At 39.7% G+C, this 19,783-nt stretch overlaps 1 protein-coding gene across 1 annotated transcript in view; it reads left to right on the top strand.

Annotated features, from left to right (window-relative positions):
• GDPD1 (glycerophosphodiester phosphodiesterase domain containing 1) overlaps positions 1 to 19,783 on the top strand; it is a 73,437-nt gene that overhangs the window by 28,152 nt on the left and 25,502 nt on the right. The window contains exon 2 of the mRNA XM_063450094.1: positions 9,496 to 9,538. Coding sequence (XP_063306164.1) covers positions 9,496 to 9,538 — 43 coding nt within the window. The remainder of the gene's footprint in view (positions 1 to 9,495; positions 9,539 to 19,783) is intronic.

The following is a 19,783-nucleotide window of genomic DNA, read 5'->3' as shown; positions in this document are numbered from 1 at the left end:
TTAGCTCTCCTGACCTAAGCCCTGTAGTGCAACACCAGGGTTGGCTATGACAGAGAGATTCTCGTGGAGCCTTTAATATTATATTTACTTATCCCTATATATAACAGATAGGAATTTGTGAATTGTTAAAATTAAAATCACACATAGGAATCCACACCTCTTTATTTTTTTAACTGGGTGCCTCCATCTTAGCTCCCTCTCAGTCATTAAAACAATGTTACTGTTTTTCATTTGCAAAGTTTGCCCTGGCTGTGCCTTGTCTGAACTGGATTATGATGTAATATGATCAATGCTTAAAGGGACACTATAGTCACCAAAACAAAACAATATCAGCTCAATGAAGCAGTTTTGGTGTATAGATCATACCCTTGCAGCCTCACTGCTCAATTCTCTGCCAAATATGAGTTAAATCCCTTTTGTTTCTGTTTATGCAGTCCTAGCCACACCTCACCTGGCTGTTACTGACACAGTATGCATGAACTTACTTTAAAGTTAAATTTACAGAGCAGGAGGTAAAAACTTTGAATTACATATAGGAAACTCTTGCAAGGTCTAGCTGTGACTGACACTACCTGCATGAAAACAAAATGGTTTCACTTTCAATCAGGTGTTACTTTAAAAGTTTTTATCTCCTGCTCTGTAAATGTATTTATTTATAAACTATTTTACCAGGAAGGATACGTTGAGATTTCTTTTGTTTTCAAGTATGTCCTGTTCAGACAAGGCAAAGCCAGGGCAAACTTCAATTACATAAAGAAGGCTCCTGCAAGGTCTTGCAAGCTATTAACAGAGCAGGAGATAAGAAATTCTAAAATAAAGAGAATTTGCAAAAAGAGGAAGTGTAAACATTCGATGACTATTTACAGGAAGTGTTTAGGAAAGCTGTGTAAGTCACATGCAGGGAAGTGTGGCTGGGCTGCATAAACAAAGTGATTTAACTTCTAAATGGCAGAGAATTAAGCAGTGATACTGCAGGGGCATGATCTATACACCAAAACTGCTTAAGTTGTTTGATTGATTATAGTGTCCCTTTAATATCAATTTAAAAAGAAAACTTTACATCTCACAAATTAATGCTTAATGTAAGTTATTGGTGATTTTCACAGTTGTATTCAGTGGTGTAAATTCTGGAGAAGTGACAGTTCCTCTTTAAGATACTTCTGCTTGGGTTTAACAGATATACCAGGACTATTACTTTTAATATTCCCACGAACCGGTACCCCCCAGCTTGCAAATGCCTGAGAGCCAAGCCTCAAATCACACATATAAAAAGGCCTGTGGCAGCAGACCACCGACCTTTATTATAAGTGTAGGTGTACATAACATTATTTGCGAGTATAACTTTCTTTTGCTTGTCCACTTTACCGTTTCCTAGAAGCAAAATGCTAAATGTAGTCTTACCACAGTTTTTGTATTTATATTTATGAACCCAATTCCCTGCAGTGCTACCAGCGATTTGCCAGCTCAGGCTGCGGGTTTGTGATTTATGGCCGTATAGCAGAGACTCGCAGAACTGTCATGTGAATAGGGAGAGGGAACAGCACAAGTGTTTAGGAGTTGCTCTCATTTTTCTTGCTTTCCTCGGCTGACTTGACCGCTTACTGCTTAGAGATTATGATGAATTATTTGCAGCTTCTCAATATGCAGGGGATTTTAATTTCCTCCTTTGCATAAGGTGACATATTAGCTGTGATATTTGATGCTTCGTGTCTGAATGACTTATGTTCAAAGACGGCTGCTCCCTTTACATCCAAATTATTAATCACGACACATGAACACCTACCCAATGCTCTAGTCTAATGGAAAAAACGGTAATTGAAAAAACCAATCTAATCAGCTCTGTTTCTTGACTGTGATCACTATATGAATACTTGAACCTTCCATACAGTTTCACTGTCTTTACAGTTTTTTGCATGGGCATTTTATGCACCATAAAGACTGTCGCTTTTCTGCAGGGGGAGGAGCTTCTTTGTGTGATTTCCCATTTGCAGCCTAACTGTTTTTGAGAGGTTTAGCAAATACCTGACATCCTAAACATGGTTTCTTCCCTGATGCCCACATAATGTGGAAGCTTCACTTCCACATTTTCCATCCAACTTTGATAGCAATGATAGGCTGCAAGAACTGGGGGAGGGGAGGGTTAGCTCAATCCTCACAGCCAATCATTACTGTCCAAGGTTGAGAGACTTTGGACAGACAATGAGGAAGTGAAACTTTTAGTTTTTCTGAGCGGCAGGTGAGGAGGTGGCCTGCGCTGGGTGCTGGATGAGGCCCACTTTTGTCAGAACATTTGAAAATGGAAGGGTGACACCCAAAGATTCACTGTACCATACGTGCCCCTTTAATATTTAATGCTGTACATTTTACTTACAACTGAAAATATTTTCATTTTTTTCTGCTAAAACAGGTATTGTCAGGAAATGTAATTTGGAATTGCAGAATTTAGAAAATTAACAAAGGTGGTAAAATAGCTATAGTGGCAAGGGTTTTTTTTTTTTTTATTTGTCCCAATTGTGACAATAATCAGAGCATCCTGTTCGACCTGTTTTCATTTTCTGTTCTTGTTGGGATCTAACTGCTCCAAAGTCTTCCGGGGACCTTTCCCTTGTGGTCTATTACTTAGCTTTCGTGACCCCTCCTACTATTCCGTTTGGTCGTGAACCTGCGTAGAGGTGCACCTCTGTTTGTGTCAATAAAACTAAAACTAAAAACGGTAAAACTACGTACATGTGGGCGAACAAGCCAGGTGCGGGCGTCTGTCTCCTCTTTCTCTAACTTGTGTAGTGCCCTTTCCCCTTTCCCTGTGGAGGGGGTACGTCTATATATATTTTGTCCCAAAGAACTAGTCCCTTTTTTTTTTCTTTCCTACTCCTTCTCCACTCCCATCGCTGTTACCCACTTTGTGTGGGCTAAGATAGCGTATTTGTGTAGGGCCTCCCTAGTGGGTGCTTGCGTTTGTTTCCACGCCCTCGCTATTAGAGTGTTGGCTGCTGCAAGAATATGAAACAGTAACCGTGAGTTTGTCGTATTGTGTTCTTCTAAACCCATGAACAAGAGTCCACACTCTGGTGTTATCGTGAGCTCTTTCCCTAGTGCTTTTGTCGCTATTTCCTCCACCCCCTCCCAGTACTTGGCTATGCTTGAACACTTCCACCTTATGTGGTACATCGATCCCGTCTCTTCTCTGCATCTCCAGCATATGTTGGAAGTGTTTGGGTAGATTTTTGCCAACCTCTCGGGCACCCTGTACCAGCGGTACTGCAGTTTGCGCATCTGCTCTAAGTGGGACGCGCAATTTGTCCTCCTTTTGTGTGCCAAAAATGCTTTTCCCCATTGTTGTTCAGTATATGTTTTCCCTATGTCTGTTTGCCATGCAGTCCTATATTTGTCTAGGGTACTTGCAGACTGTTGGATTAACAAGTTGTATAGGGTGGACATTAGCCTCCTGGGCTGTTTTGCGGCACATAGTTGTGCGATGCGTTTGGCAGTGGCTGTGTCAGTGTAATTTTTAGATCCTTGGATCATGGATTTTACCTTGAGCCTCGAGGTATTGGAAAATGGTGTTGTGTGGTAGTGCATATCTGCGTTGTAGGACTGGGAAGTCGGACAGTTTTTCTTTGTCGTACAGCTGACTGATTGTTGTGCATCCCTGTTTTATCCACGGGCGATAATCAAAGGTGGGGTTCGCTAAATGCAGACTGTACAAGGGGGTCGCTCGTGCCCACTTTGTGGTGTCTCCCCATTGTGACCTGAAAGTGTCCCATATCTTAACCCCTTAAGGACACATGGCATGTGTGACATGTCATGATTCCCTTTTATTCCAGAAGTTTGGTCCTTAAGGGGTTAAATAAGAGTCGTGTGGTGGGTGGTACATCCTGGTGCACCTTCCTTTGTGTATGGGGTATCCAGAATAGATAATTCAGGCCCCTGGGACTAGCCCAAGAAGCCTCCATGTCCAAAACTATTTATAACAATCCTTTCATCATGTTTTGTAAGGAAGTAGATTTTTTTTTTTTTTTTAAATGAAGCATATGTAAATTTAAAATTAGAAAAACTCATCCCTACCTTTAGTATGTGACAGGATACTTCAGGCATAAACGCACCTTTGAAAACTGACCTATCGTCTTTCCTGCTTCACTCCCTGATCAAAAACAGGGAAGACCACAGACTAAGTGACAGTTTTCACACACTGTCTTAATGGGTAGCCAGTGACAGGCAGGTGATGTTCTTAGTCTATCACCAGTTGCCTGGTTTAACGTTCCTCGAAGCCATTTTTTTATGCCATATACTAAAGGTAGGGTTGAGATCATTGGCTAGCTAGCCTATAAGAGAAACAATATTTCTATTGTTTGGGGAGGTTACTCTTACTTATATGACGATTGTGGGAAGGAGGTGGAGTCTGGGCAACTCTGACTTAGGATAAAAATAGTGAGAATTTACAAGTAAAATTTTTAGGGGACACGTTCTTAGTACTTTAACTATTACAATAACATATAGTGGTTGTAGTGCCTGAATTGTTCCTTTAAACAGTAATGCAAAGCTGTATTCTTTCTCTGAAAAGTATTTATTTATGACTGCAATGTTTCAAATTGGAGGATGATCAGAGAATCCTTAAATGACTCATTTGGTTGCACAATTCATATAGAACACAGGAAACACCTTAAAATAACACTTGGAAAGTAAACAGATTTCCGTTTGTATTCTGTATCACAAGGCTAGTCAATCCATAGTCCTACAGATAATGTTGCACTATGACCTCTGCAATCTATGGCCAACCTATAGCGGCACAACTGATGCAAAAATGTTGCAAAACTGCAAATTTTATATTATTGTAGATACTATTAGCCCACAATTCCCTTATGGTTGTAACTGCAGTGTAACAAAGAAAGTTTGAGACTTTCTTGTTATGAAAGCATCTGAAGAAATCTGTCCAACTTTAAAACCCATTCCTATTAGACATGTGCAATTCGTTTCGGTCCGAATATGAATTCGGACAAATTTTGGGCAATTCGGACATTGGGGTACATCCGAATGTCCGAAGTTCCGAAATTACCGAATTTCGGAAGTGCCAAAGTTCCGAAGTGTCGAAGTGCTGAAAGCACAGTATACTCTAAGAACTAATATACTTACCCAGTGAAAGAATGAAGAATGTTACACTGTATACAATTTTAAATAAAAACTATACAGACATAGCCAGGATTCAGCTGTAAGCATTTGCAACACTTACAACAATCAAGTAACATACATTCATATCAAATGTAAGTTACTTAGCCAGTCAGTGTAATGACAGGAATGAATAAGTAGATAACTCCCTAATTCCCACGGTATTAGGGAGCTATCTACTAAAAGGCTGAAAGACCTAAATTGGTCTTTCAGCCAAATTTACTAATACTAAGTAAAGGTTACTTAGTATTAGTAAATGATGCCCCTACTCGCTATACTGCGAGTAGGGGCATGTCTATTAAACAGCCTATGGCTGCTCCCCACCCTCCCGAGCCCCCACCCGTGCTGCGCGAGTGGGGGCTTCTAACCTGAAGGGGGGGACCTATTGCCCCCCCCGGCCCCCACCCCTGAATGGCGGGTTGGGGCCCTAAATACTAATAAGGGGGGACCTAATGTCCTCCCCGCTGGCCCCCACCCCTGAGCGGTGGGTGGGGGCCCTAAATACTAATAAGGTGGGGGGAACCTAATGTCCTCCCCCCTGGCCCCCAACCCCTGAGCGGCGGGAGGGAGCCCTAAATACTAATAAGGGGGGTGACCTAATGTCATCCCCCCTGGCCACTATCCCTGAGCGGTTGGTGGGGACCCAAATTGGAATAAGGGGGGACCTAATGTCCTCCCTCCTGGCCCCCACCCCTGAGTGGCGGGTGGGGGCCTTAAATACTAATAAGGGGGGGACCTAATGTCCTCCCCCCTGGCCCCCACCACTGAGCGGCGGGTGGGGCCCCTAAATTGGAATGGGGGAGACCTAATGTCCTCCCCCTGGCCCCCATCCCTGAGCGGCGGGTGGGGGCCCTAAATACCAATGGGGGGACCTATTGTCCTCCCCCCGGACCCCACCCCTGAGCGGCGGGTGGGGGCCCTGAAATAAAAATGTTACCCCCCCAGGTGACTAGGGATCCCCAAACTCCTAGTTAACAGTGAGCAGCCTGTGTAGACATGCCCCTACTCGCGGTATAGGTGAGTAGGGGCAAAATTGACTAATACTAAGTAATTTTTACTTAGTATTAGTAAATTTGTCTGAAAGACCAATTTAGGTCTTTCAGCCTTTTGGTAGATAACTCCCTAATACCGTGGGAATTAGGGAGTTATCTACTAAGTGGCTGCAAGAGAAGTCCCGAAGTGCCGAAATTCCAAAGTTTTGAAGTGCCGAAGTTGCCAAATTTCCGAAGTTCCGAAGTGCTGAAGTGACGAATTTCGGAATGCCCAACCGAACTGAATATTTTCCCATGCACATGCCTAATTCCTATATTTCATATCTCCAAACATTTAAAATGGACAAAGAGGGTCACCTTAATGTTAGAGGTAGGACTGGCGGTGACAATTTATGCACCCAAAATGTAATTTATAACAAGAACAATGTATCTCATTTACACAGGCTGATTTCTAAGCACATTTAAAGACACATTACTGTGAGTATTATTGCTGTGAAGCTCTGTTACACACTCCAACAATATGGAGCTCCTCAAAAATGGGACATTGGGACAGAGAAGAGGAATTTGGGCTTAAAATAGGGACTGTCCCTCCTAAATAGGAAGTCCTTGGAGGTTTGATTTTGTCATACCTTCTCTGAAACTGATAACCGAGAGTGGATTAGTAGACTCACAATTCAGGTAGCGATAGCAGTGCTTAACCCCTTAATGACACAACTTCTGGAATAAAAGGGAATCATGACGGAATATATCCGTCATCTGTCCTTAAGGGGTTAATTTACATCTTGGTATTAAGAACACGTTCTCTTTTGAATTCATGTCACAACCTGATGTGGAAAATATTCCTATTAGCAAATATTTGTAGAATTTATGAGAAAGGCGTACATAATTATTAGAGACACAAATGTGTTAAGAGCCAAGAACACACCATAGAGTTTTATATGAAAGGTTTATATGCTAGTAACAGTTTTGGTAGGGGAGGCTCTCTGGTGTTTGCAAGATGGGGATACGGGTTCATGGGGAAATGAAAGGCAATAATCCTGGTACATATTGTATACCTAAACAGAAGAACTGTATCAATCAACCTCTTAATGGGACACTATAGGCACCCAGACCACTTAATCTCACTGAAGTGGCTGGAGTGGAGTGTTCTTGTCCTCCTTAACATTGCAGTTTTTGAAGACCTTCATGACAGAGAAAGAGACAATTTTCTCACTCCTCTGGGTTCCACTGGGCAATTAGGGGTTCATCTCACACCCTCAATTGAAGGTCTAGTTAAAGCTACCTACATGCCCTATCAGCGCAAATCAAGTCTGACTTCGCTAAATGTAATTTACCTAAATTCTACGTTTGTCCACATCAGCATAATTGAAATGATGATGCTGCCAAAAGTCCTGCATCTGTTTGAGACATCACCTATCTCCCTTCCATGACTCTTTTTCACAAGACTTAAAAAAACCTTCACTTAATTTATTTGGAATAATAAACATCCAAGCCTAGCATATCATGTTTTGGGCCTCCCCAACACGTACTGCTATTATGCTGCAGCACTACTAGCCAGATTTAGAGGATGGACTACTTTAGACCAAAAGCGACTGTGGCGAACTTTCCCTTCGCCAGGAGCTCCTGGAGGAGCCTGCTTGCTAGCCTCCTGGCTCAGGACTATGGGCCATGCTAAAAGGCTATTGAAAGACTGGGTTCGTGGGATTCCCTTGGACTGCTTGAGAACCGAAACAACGCACGACCTGCGGACCATCTCTGAGCTTATTCACCCTTGTTAACCTCTCCTATCAGTTCTATCAGTGTGGATTCTAATTGTGCGGCTGGGTGGCTGCCGTTCGTATGCACGAGGCGGCCATCTTGCAGGCAGCGGTGTTTGGGCGTCGATCACACGGAACTAAAATTGGACACTGAAACGCCTGAACACTGCTTAACTTGGACAAACGCCTGCTCCTTCCCCACACACGTTAGGAGAGCGCCATTCGGTAGGTTTGTTCGTATGGTTCATACGAACAAATGCTACCAAGAAGCCAGAGTGTGCGTTCGGTATTTCTTTCACATGGAACTCCCAAAGTTGACTGGCCAAAAGCATAAAACGCCCTGGAACTGTTTTGGGCATAGGACCATGTGTGTGGCCGGTCAGAACTTACACACTGTGGCGTTTTGGCTCTGTTTGTGGGATCTGTGCGCTTTTTGGATATGTTGGGCGCTCAGATCCAGGCTATCCGGGGATTTACAGACTGTGGGGGTTCCTATGTGGGAAATATGTGTAATTGACAATGGTTCCCTGTGAGGTTTGTGTAAGCAAGATTTATGCAACAATTAAAAATACACAAAAAAATACACAATTTAAAACCACTTCTCTAATATGTAAGGGACCCTTTCATAATAATAAGCAGTTTACAATATCTCAACTCACACTCAACCTATCCTTATGAGGTGTTTTCTGAGTTGAAATATTTGTATAAAATTTTAATTGCAGCAAACAAAAACATACATTTGTGACGGTAACATGTGTAGAGAATTGTTCCAGTTTGGCTATTTGACCTTAAATTTTAAATTCACTTTGAATTCTCACTGTAGTGAATAACCCTATTAGCATCACAATTTTGTGATTTAGACAGCCACAATTGTCTTGTCTAATAATCTTTATAATTTGGCCACATTCTGCAGTTCTATTCGGTTTTCCTATTTTGCTCAGTCTACTGAAAGCTCAATGATATTTCCTTTTTTAACATGGAAAAGTAGCACTTTTATCAGATCAACACAATACACAAAGTAATTTATTAGTTTATCTCTGTTTAGAGCTTTGTCAGAGCAAAGGTATTAGTCACAAGAGAAAGACAGTGATACAGAGATGAAGAGTTAGTCTTCAAAAATGAAATGCAAGAGCCAGCAACATGAGACATTACATGTTAAAATGCTTCACTACTGTTTTTGTTTTTTTATTTTGTTTTTGTTTAAAAAATAATAATATTAATTCTAAGTATGGGACTTGCATAGATCGCTGTTCACAGATACCCAACAGTATAAATATATATTTTTAGAGATTGCAAATTTACACAATTTCGTTTTCCTTGGGATTTTCATGAACAGACATCTTTTGTAAATATGGAATATGGATGATTTGATGAATATTGAGGAGATACGTGTTAGAAATTAGACGGGTAAACCTTATAGTGTAGTATATTACATACAAAATCTGAATCATTAGCATAAAAGTAAATATTTTTTACATACAGAATTAGTACTGTTTTTGTGGTAAGTTATATATATTACATATGTATATATTTCTTTATTTTGCTTGAATAAACCCATATGTTATCTGTTTTCTTTACTCAAGGTGCTGGAGAAAACTTAGAAAATACAATGACAGCTTTCCGACAGTGAGTATGCAAATTCCTGAAATTTAGATATTTCTGTTTTGTCAGTATTTTTCACTGTGTGAAAAATAAATATCCAGGGCCATTTTTACATGATTTTTTATAGGATTGCTCGGTTCTGTCAACAGAGCCCTATGCACATCTCAATGGAGTAAAGGGTTTGTTTGCTAACATTTTGTGTCATTTTAACCGTCTTGAACTTGTTCTAAATCGAGTGGCGGTTGCCATTGTTCTTGCATTGTGAGGAGAGGCTCTAGGTTAGTAGTCATTGGTATGTGATTGATTTCTGCTACATCATCACTAGTAAGCTTTTAAATATTAACAGTAAACTGTAGAATTTTAATTAGTTATACGTGACAATAATACACCGTATTTACTCAGTTATATTAGAGTATAATTTCAGTACTAATAAAAAGGAAAGCACGGTGCAATAAAGACAAACTGCGCTCACGTACTACTCTCTACTTGCTCACCTAGTTGCTCCTCACTTTACAACTTACTCTGATCACGACCGCTCAGAGATACGACGGGCATACAACGTGAATTCATAGGGGCGAAAGTCGTTGGGGGCGAACAAAATTCACATTTGCATCTCTGTGACAGGGATGCAAGACGTGGTTTCAATGTACAGTGCCTTCTTGTAGAAATGCGCATTCAGGATTAAAAAAATAGATGTGCGCATTGGATTCGATACATTCAAGTAAATACGGTAGATCTTCCACATCAACACAGGACAGACTAGGATCTTCACTAGACAATCAGCCATGCTAAACAAAGAGCTACATCAAACTGTAGAACAGACTAGTAGTTACACCTGATTGTAAAAAAAAACAAGCGGCCACAACAGATGGTAAGAGAAGATATTGCCTCCATCATCCTATAGACTAGCAGTCACATCATATTAGATAGAGACATCAGGCTATAGGAGAGACCAGCTACATTCTACTGATAGAGGGATTATCATGTACTGTAAGGACTATAAGAGAGGATAGAAGCCACATTGGACTGAGTAGTGGCAATCAGACTATAAGCCAGTGTAGTCTCACATCACAATAATGTAGACTAATAGTAATGGTAATTCTTTACCCTAGTTTTTCCTAGTTAATATGTTCTGTCCCTTGCTGGAAAAGTCAGTACCTGCATTGGGTCAGGTCTACTTCTTTAACTTTTAACCAATTCAGTACCGGAGAAAGGTGCCGTCTACTCAGAAAGAAATAGGTTATATCTTCAGATTAGTAGTTGCTTATTTTTTACCCATGGCATTTAACTTTAAGCACCAGAACTATTTTCTTCTTTTAATTTAAATGTCAGCATCAAAGTCTGATCCCTATATACCAACTGGAATGTCCAGCTTATATCGCATTTGAAGCTCAATCAAACCCCTCCTTGAAATCAGTGAAACATTCCATTGTGATATCAGAATTTTCAAAGACTGATTTGTTGTGATGGATTTTTATTTGTGTGAAGTTAAGCTTACAAAACGGTATTCTGCATCCTGTAACTTCAGATCATGCAGTTCATATTTTAAAATATATTTTCATCTTTTTAGTTATTAAAAATATAATTAAATCCCTTAACCGCTTAACAATCACATGGCGGTCTATGTGCCGTCATGCAGTGCAGGGCTTTAACGCCTGTTGATGCCATTGACCGTCATGCATTAAACATACGAGCAGGGTTAACTCTCTGCTGATATCTAGGAGACCAAGGTATCATTGGATACCTGAGGCCCTCCTCTGTCAGCTGGGGTCACAATTAGTGTCCCTTAAAATGACAGATGAGTAATGGTATGTAAGTGAGCATGCATTCAACTATTACGGTTTAGGATTATGGGTCGGATTACAGGTTGGATAATGGGCAAGATTAGGGAAAAAGGTATCGGTGTGCTCAAGAACAGTAGCAGAATGGGGTGTTTACAGTATTTGGTAATGTGTGGTCTGTGAATTACTTTAAAATAAATCATGTGTAAAAAAAAAACAAAAAAAAACACAAAGGTATAAATATTTTGCCCACGGTTCATGATAAAATGATTAAATGAAATGTGTAAAAATGCTCTTATTTCCATAGCTTTGGGGGGTGTACTTTCTACAAATATATACTTTTGTATATGTATATATATATATGGTATAAAAAAACAACACTTTTCCTTTAACAATTATATATAATATGTATGGGTGCACTTTAAAGCCTTGGTCCTTAGGGGGGTAATATAGTGAAAGTGTACTTGCGACCCAGTCACTAATATACTTACAATGAACAGTGTAGTTCCACTACATATAGAACAACACACATTTCTCAACTCTGTTCTACTCTATAATATTAAATGGGGGAGTCAGACAGTTTGAGAGCAGCATGCTTAGAGCCTTCTTTTTATTCTCAATGGCAAAGAGTAAGTTATCATTTAAATTCCTATTAAAATCCCTAGTTAGCATTAATAAGACAGACCAAGAACCCTTAGGTTGTATCAAATGAAAAATGTTTTTTTAAAAATAACTCACCACAGACAAATGCTAATTTTCTTTTAAAAATGGTTTTAAAAAACATATACATTTAATGCATAATTTTTCCCTAGTCACATTTTTTTCTAATCTATGGCCTTAGTATGGATAAATACGGTAAGAATCTTGCATTCGCTGTTATTGGTAAATACTGTGGGAATACACAGATACTGTCTAGCCCAATAGATTACACATCGTCACATTGGTGTAACGAACCTGTATGGGTAAAAATGATGTAATTAATTTTATATAAGGTCAGCTTTGTGCTCTGCCCAGATTGCAATCAGATATATACATAGAATTTATATTTTTACACTAGTGCATGGGATCAAGATTGATGCATTGTGGGTGTGCTTAAACCCATAGTCTTAGATTATAGATGTTTAGCATGCAGATTGCCAACATTAATGCCTTATATACATTTTCTGCAATATAAAATGTTCAATCTATAAATTGTGTCTGTCATTGCTCATGAAAAGTGCACAACAAGCATTGAAGTCATTTTATGCAAGTGGTAAAATTCAATCTCATTATGCAAATCAAAATTGCTATTAAATATTATCTGAAATATGTATCCTCTGGAGTGCGGGGGATTGATTGGACTTCTACAGGCTTCCCATAATTCCAAGTAATATATTCATACCTCCCAACACTGAGAGGTGGGTAATCGGGATTGGTCGGCATTATTAGTGATGTAACTGAAGGGTACACAACAGCCTGGCGTCAAGCACACCATCCTCTTGGCCGGTCTGTTCCATCAGGACCAGGGAGAGGGCCACCTTTGCATGGTACTAGTGCAGCTCTGCATGGTACTAGTGCAGCTCTGCATGGTACTAGTGCAGCTCTGCATGGTACTAGTGCAGCTCTACATGGTACTAGTGCAGCTCTGCATGGTACACACGCGCACTCGCTCTGTGCTGCCTGAGGACACTTCCCTGATGTCCCTGGATGCAGGACATCAAGGAACTAAATTGGGACAGCGGGACAAGACCCTGAAAGCGGTACTGTTGGGAGCCCTGATATAGTGATGGTATTTAGATACTGCAGAATGCATTGCTGGAGAAGTTTGCTGCAACTACTGACTAGTTTATGTATTGAGCAATTTGGTTTGCACAATGTAGGAGTAATTTGTGATTAGCTAAACATTTCATGTGACATTGGCATTGCAGGTGCACTGCAAAAAGTTTTGCAATCATTATCAACTCCCATATAAACAGGATTGTAAAAATAAACGGCTGCCCTCTCTCTGTTCTCAGACATTAATCAGTATTAGGTGTGTCTTTCTGAGTTAGGCAATCTCAGCCACTCCAACTGCTCTGGACTAAAAGTCCCAAGGTGTTCACTATAAGAATATAATTTATGGAAGCGTTTCACGCTAGATAAAGGGAGTGACTCCTCAAATCTTGTATTCCTAATTATTCTGGAGATAATGTCAAGCACAGGGGGAACAGAACCAAGAGTTTAAAAAATGATTTTTTGAGCTGGTAAGAGGCTTGAGAGAGAGATAAACAAATAAAGGAGGTAAAGAGAAACAAAGAATAAAGATGGAGGATTAGACGGACAGAGACGAGCATATAGAAATTGAAAGATGGCTGGTTAATGAGAAAGGTGGATATTACTGTTCTGTTATTTGATTAAACATTCTCTGCTGTTTTACCCAGAATCCCTCTGACAGTCAGGTGTTGTAGGTTCTATTTGCATCCTGGTAAAACCCTGTCAGTCCATTCAGTTTGTGGTGTGGACCTGAGCACCTTCCCTTCAGCCATGTTCATGTACTTTACCAAAATCCCCATGCTGGATGGACGTAGGTAGTAAGAGTTCCTCATGAGTTCAAGCTATGTTGATGAAATTTGCTGTATTTTTGCCAAATCCTGACATTGGCAGATAACTAATTGATGAAGGAAACTTTTGGGCATAGTTTAAGCCTATATCAGTACTTACGTTCTGTCTGTTCCTCAGTCCAGTCTCCAGAGTTTAAAGGTCTAGCTAGCCTAGCTGTAGGTCCTCTCCCCCACCCCGGGCCGACCAACCGGGGTTGTCCCAGTTTCCACCACTGTGAAAATCCAGATCATACAGTGCACTTAGGAACATCCTAGAGTATACAGTGTTGTACATACAAGATAGTTGCCATTTGTACTGTAGATGAGTCAGGAATGTAGGAACACTCTAGTGACGCTCATGGCCCTTGATAAAATATGTGCACATTTCTAGGTAAGAATAAGCAGCGGGAGAACCTGCAGAATATTTAAATCAAAGAGAGTTAGTGGTGGTTTTAAGAAGATGTCTTTACAAGCTTGCTTGCCAGGGAACAAAGATTACTGACAGCCATCCAATGGGTTCATTGGAACAATTACTTAGAATTCACTAGTTTCCAGACCATTTTCGATGACTAATCAAACAAAACATTTGCCTTGCCTTTTGTCCAGGCTGCACCCCTCTGCTCATAAAAGGCATATCCATTGATGACTGGTATTTTACACTGAAGTTGGGTTCTTGGCACTGTCCCCCTCCAAAGATAATGAGACATGTTTATATTCCCACATTCCCCTCCTGCTCATTTTTTGTACATACATGATTATATTGGGCTGCCTCGTACTTCGGCATGTGTTGTTCGAGGTTTCTTTCATGACGTTTTGTTTATCTTTCATCAGATGACTATGTTCCAGTATTAATATATGAATAAAATATATGTATACATAAAACATATAAAAGTGGGAAAGACAATTGTTTATAAGGGAAAGGTAAAACTACTGGTGAGGAATACAGAGGGAACAGATTAGGGGTAGAGATAAGAGGAATTGATGTCATCAATGCATGTAGTGAAAATGTTGAATAATGCCTTGGATAAGGAGTTTCATTTTTACAGAGAAATCACATGAAAAATGTCATTACATGCATCACTTACATGTCACATGTATCTACTATATCCACAGTCTGCTATAAAGACATGACTCAGCTTGGGGGTCAAAGTTCATGAGCTGTTGTTTGCTTTTGCATTAACATCTTGGAATAATACTTTTAGGGATGTGGAAATTAAAAATAGAATATACTTGTCTAATACACTAAAGCAGTAGTACAATCTACTTGTCCTGAAACACAAAGCAAGTTTAGTTTGGGACACCTGCCTGGAGCATTGGACATTGCTTTACAAAACGCTGAATTTTTAGATTAAATCCAAATGAAATAAACAAGGCAAAAACCTTATCTGCAAAAAATTGGTGTAATGTGTGTGGATGTGGTATGTGCTGGCTGTGGGGATGTAGTGTGTGTGTGTAATATGTTTTTGTGTGTTTTTCACCCTCCTGCATGCAGGTGATCTCTGTGCCTGGTGGCCCAGTAGGTGTTTAACTTCCTTATGGTTGAGCTTGCCAGGGAGTAATTTTTAATTATTGAATTCAGGTGTTTTAGTCAGACCCATTGCCATAGGTGTAACAAATCAAGCACCTAGCCATGTAGTCTGCATTTACAAATTGGGTTAATCTGAAGAAATCAAATAATGATATGGGGCTGCTTTTCAGAGTAGGGCTAGTCCTATTCTTCCAGTAAAGGAAAATCTTAAAGGAACACTATTGGGTCAGGTACACAAACATGTATTTCTGATTCTATAGTGTTAAAAACACCATCTAGCCTACCCCCAATCCCCTCTTCCACCCTTAAATATAGTAAAATCTTACCTTTATTCCAGTCTGCTGGTGATGGCTCTGCTCCTAATCTGCTTCCTTGACTGACATCATCAGGAGAACAATGCTTTCCCATAGGCTTAGATTGCCAAGTAGGTGGGGCAGGAGGCTGAGCCAAACACCACCCTGGCTATTCAGCATCTCCTCATAGAGATGTGTTGAATCAATGCATCTCTATTAGGAAAGTGTATGCATGCAGAGGGTGGAACACTGCCCCAGGAAGCATCTCTAAGGAGTGGCCACTGGAGGTGTCCCTAGGCTGTACATTAAACACTGCTTTTTCTCTGCAAAAAGCCTGCAGGGACTGACTATTCTCACCAGAACAACTACATTAAGCTGTAGTTGTTCTGGTGACGATAGTGCCCCGTTAATACTTCAGCATACCAAGACATTTTGGACATTGCTGTGCTTCCATCTTTGTGGGAACAGTTTGGGGATGACCCTTTTCTGTTACAGCATGACTGTGCCCCAGTGCGTATAGCAAGGTCCATAAAGACATGGTTTGATGAGTTTAGTGTAGAAAACTTGACTGGCCCGCACAGAGCCTTGACCCCAAACCCATTGAACACCCTTGAGGTGAACTGAAACAGAGATTGCGAGCCACGCTGTCCAGCATCAGTGCCTGACCTCATAAATGCTCTACTGGACAAATGGGTAAAAATCCCCACAGAAACACAAAATCTTGTGTAAAGCCATCCCAAAAGAGTGGGAGCTGTTATAGCTGCAAAGTGAGTACCAACTACATATTAATGTCTATGTATTTAGAATGTGATGTCATAAAAGTCTGTGTTGGTGTCACACCCCGACCAGGCCACTTGCTATCAAAGGGTGTCATGTCACTTCCATTTTAACCCTGCAGCTGAAAACATTGCTGTTCATCATTAACAGCAATGTTTTCATTGCATGATTAACCTGCCTCTAGTTGTTGTCATACTGAAAGCCACTAGAGGTGCTTCCACTGATATAGTGGGGTAGAACTCCTCTATTTCAATCAGATTGTCTCATATAGTTTTACCTATGGGAAAGCATTGGGATGGCTGAGATCATCGTTCTCGATGATAACTAAGGAGACAGAGTAGCACACTAGAGACCAGTCCTGTGAGGAAAAAGGTAAATAAAGTAAAGGTTTTTATTCCAAGTGACACTTTGGCAGTTTGGAATAATACATTTTTTTAATGAAAGTAAACTCTTGCCTAGGGGTGACCCCTCATTTGCAATGATATATATATATATATATATATATATATATATATATATATAATAAATAATCTATTAGTATTGCAAAATAACCAACAACAATTATGTAGAAAAAATGAAGAAGACGAAGTTCCTGTGTTGCCAGGATTTGCAATATCTGTTCTCTTCCTGGAGCAGAAAGTGCCTGGAATCGCTTGGTCAATTCTGGCCCTTACTTCGTTTCCAGTGGTGGGCTGAGGATATCGGCTAAACCTCTTCCTAGTCAGTGGCTCCGGACTGGGGGAATAGGTTTGGAACCATTAGCCTAGCACACCCTACAAGTACTTCTACAGGCATGGAGAAGCAAAGCTTCTGTTTAATAGACTCAACGTCAAAGGGACAGTAAAACCCCTGCATCATGTGTCTATTTATAGGGTTATTTATTAAAGTGAGAGTTATAAGTTAATTTCAGATTTAAGGTTAAAGGTACACTCCACTGTCTAAATAAAACACAAACTAGAAATCACTGTTTAGTAGATACACCCCAATGAAAACATGCATACCTGTAATTATGAATTTTTTTTCATTGGGTTATTCATGAAAACAGCTTGTAAAACTTGCAGATCTCTTATCTGCAGCTTTTGCAAGACCTCCCCTTCTAACCCAGCCCAGACTTTATGTGGCTGTCCAATCACAGACTTCCCAATGCAGCTCAATGAGGAGTTTTTGCAAGGCAGGTGCTCTGGGCAATTGCTGCCTCTAGAGTTTAGCTCCACTGAGCTAACCAAACCATGAATTAACAGGATGTATTGTCTGCTTGAAAGCCAGGATAACAAGGTTAATTGATAATAGTGCCTATTTCTTTTTAAATCTGCACTTTTTGTAAAATAAAAAAACAGGACACACTCTTCACACATAAAGCGTTTCAGCAGGCTAAAGTGTATTGGGGGTCTGGTGTGTCCCTTTAAGGTTGGCTAAAAGTCCCCTAAATATTTTAGTAATGCTTGGAAACATAGCAATGAACAATTTTTACCAGCATCTTTCAGTTAAATCAAGCAGATCGTTGTTGGTGCCCCCCCTGATGCAATTTGTAGCAGTACAAAATAAGACGTGGAAACGTTTGTAAAGTTGTGCTCAGTTTTTAATAAAGTAGGTCCTCTTATTATGTGATACTGGAGAGGAAGCATGCACAAAAATAGGTTTTAACTAGAAATAAAGGGAAAAAAATATTTTTGAAGCCATATGTTTTAACCCCTTAAGGACCCAATTCTGGAATAAAATCGTGACATGTCACACATGTCATGTGTCCTTAAGGGGTTAAAAACAGTCCTTGGTATACAGGTATGTCTCGGATAAAGAAAATGTCAGGAAGAGTTGAATAAAAGGGAAGCTGCAACAACTTTCAAAATTGGATTGAATGGATTGATTGTTCATCGGGTTTAGAAAATATTGGGAAAGGAATCCGTTTTGTCTCTCAGATGCTAATGTTAGACTTACAGTAGTACTATCTTCAAGGATGCTGTTTGCCAGTGTAGTGATTGGAATTGTTAGGAAGCATTGCTCTAATGCTGGGGAGATTTAAATAGCTGATTGTGATCTAACACTCAGTCTCGGATATCTGACTGGTAGATGGTGAATCGATAGCAATGAGTGAATGGTGGAGTGGTTAAACAGTGTCACGGGACACACAGCACTATATCGTATTCAATAAGATGAAATGGTTATGGTGCCTATAGTCTCTCTTTAAGGAGATATAAATTCCAGAGCAGGGCATTCATAATAATGTAAATAATATTTATTTAATAAAACCACTGTACATCATAAATGTGCTAAATTACACCTGCTAGAATCTTCAGCTGTTGGCGAAGGTAAGGGAAGTGGGCTGAGTAAAAACTGCTACTGGAGCAAGTTATTTTTACATCAAGCTATTTAATTGAACAAGTGACATATTGATTTTTAATTTTTTTTAATTTATTTTTTTTTTTAAAGTAAACTTGGCCCTGTGGATCCATTATGTTTAGAATTTCACTTTGCCATTTCTTTATTGCACTGAAAAATGCAATGTAATCACTTAGTATCTAGATTCTAGATGGTCATGAAAACCAGCATGTCTGTATTTGCATCAGCTTTTAACATGTAACCGAAGTCTGACGTGCTAACCAGAGCTGTAGCCAGGCAAATACAAGATAAGAATTTACAAATAAAATTTACAGTTTTATCTCCAGGCAGCTGAACTATTGCTTTATGGCCTTTTTAGGCTACTGAGAAACAACATGTCATCTCTGTGTGTACTGCTGTGGCTGACAGAACATATTTAGAGATTTAGAATATATATATATATATATAAAGAAAAATGAAGGTGCACTCATGGGAATTTCAAATAGTAGATATTTACTTAGGTGTCTTCTTTACATAACGAACAAACTGTCCTGATCAGGACACCTAAGTAAATATCTACTATTTAAAATTCCATTAAGTGCACCTTCATTTTTCTTTTTATATTTTTATTACGTGGTTTGCACCGGGGTATTATTATTATTTTGTTGTATGTGAAAGTGAGTGCCAAGCGACCTGTATATATATATATATATATATATATATATATATATATATATATATATATATATATAGCATTGAGAGTGCAGAGGGCACATGAGAATGACATGTGTTAAGGAAGGATGAACACGATTGTCAAAAGAATAGCTTAAGGAGTTGATCTGTAATGCAACAAGCTAGAGGCTTGCTAAGGGACTCATTATCATTAAAGATATTTGAAGTGGCCATGGTGCCTGGAGTCTGTATGTGCAACGTTTTGCTTTGAAAGTTTTTGGGTGTTTAACACCTCTACTTCTGGAGGTATTACTCCACCAAGTGCAACATTATTGGGGCATCAT

The sequence above is a fragment of the Pelobates fuscus genome, chromosome 1, assembly GCF_036172605.1.
Source record: "Pelobates fuscus isolate aPelFus1 chromosome 1, aPelFus1.pri, whole genome shotgun sequence".
NCBI classification, from domain to species: domain Eukaryota; kingdom Metazoa; phylum Chordata; class Amphibia; order Anura; family Pelobatidae; genus Pelobates; species Pelobates fuscus.
The sequence above is the reverse complement of the archived record's forward strand: the minus strand, read 5'-3'. Positions and strand labels throughout refer to the sequence as shown.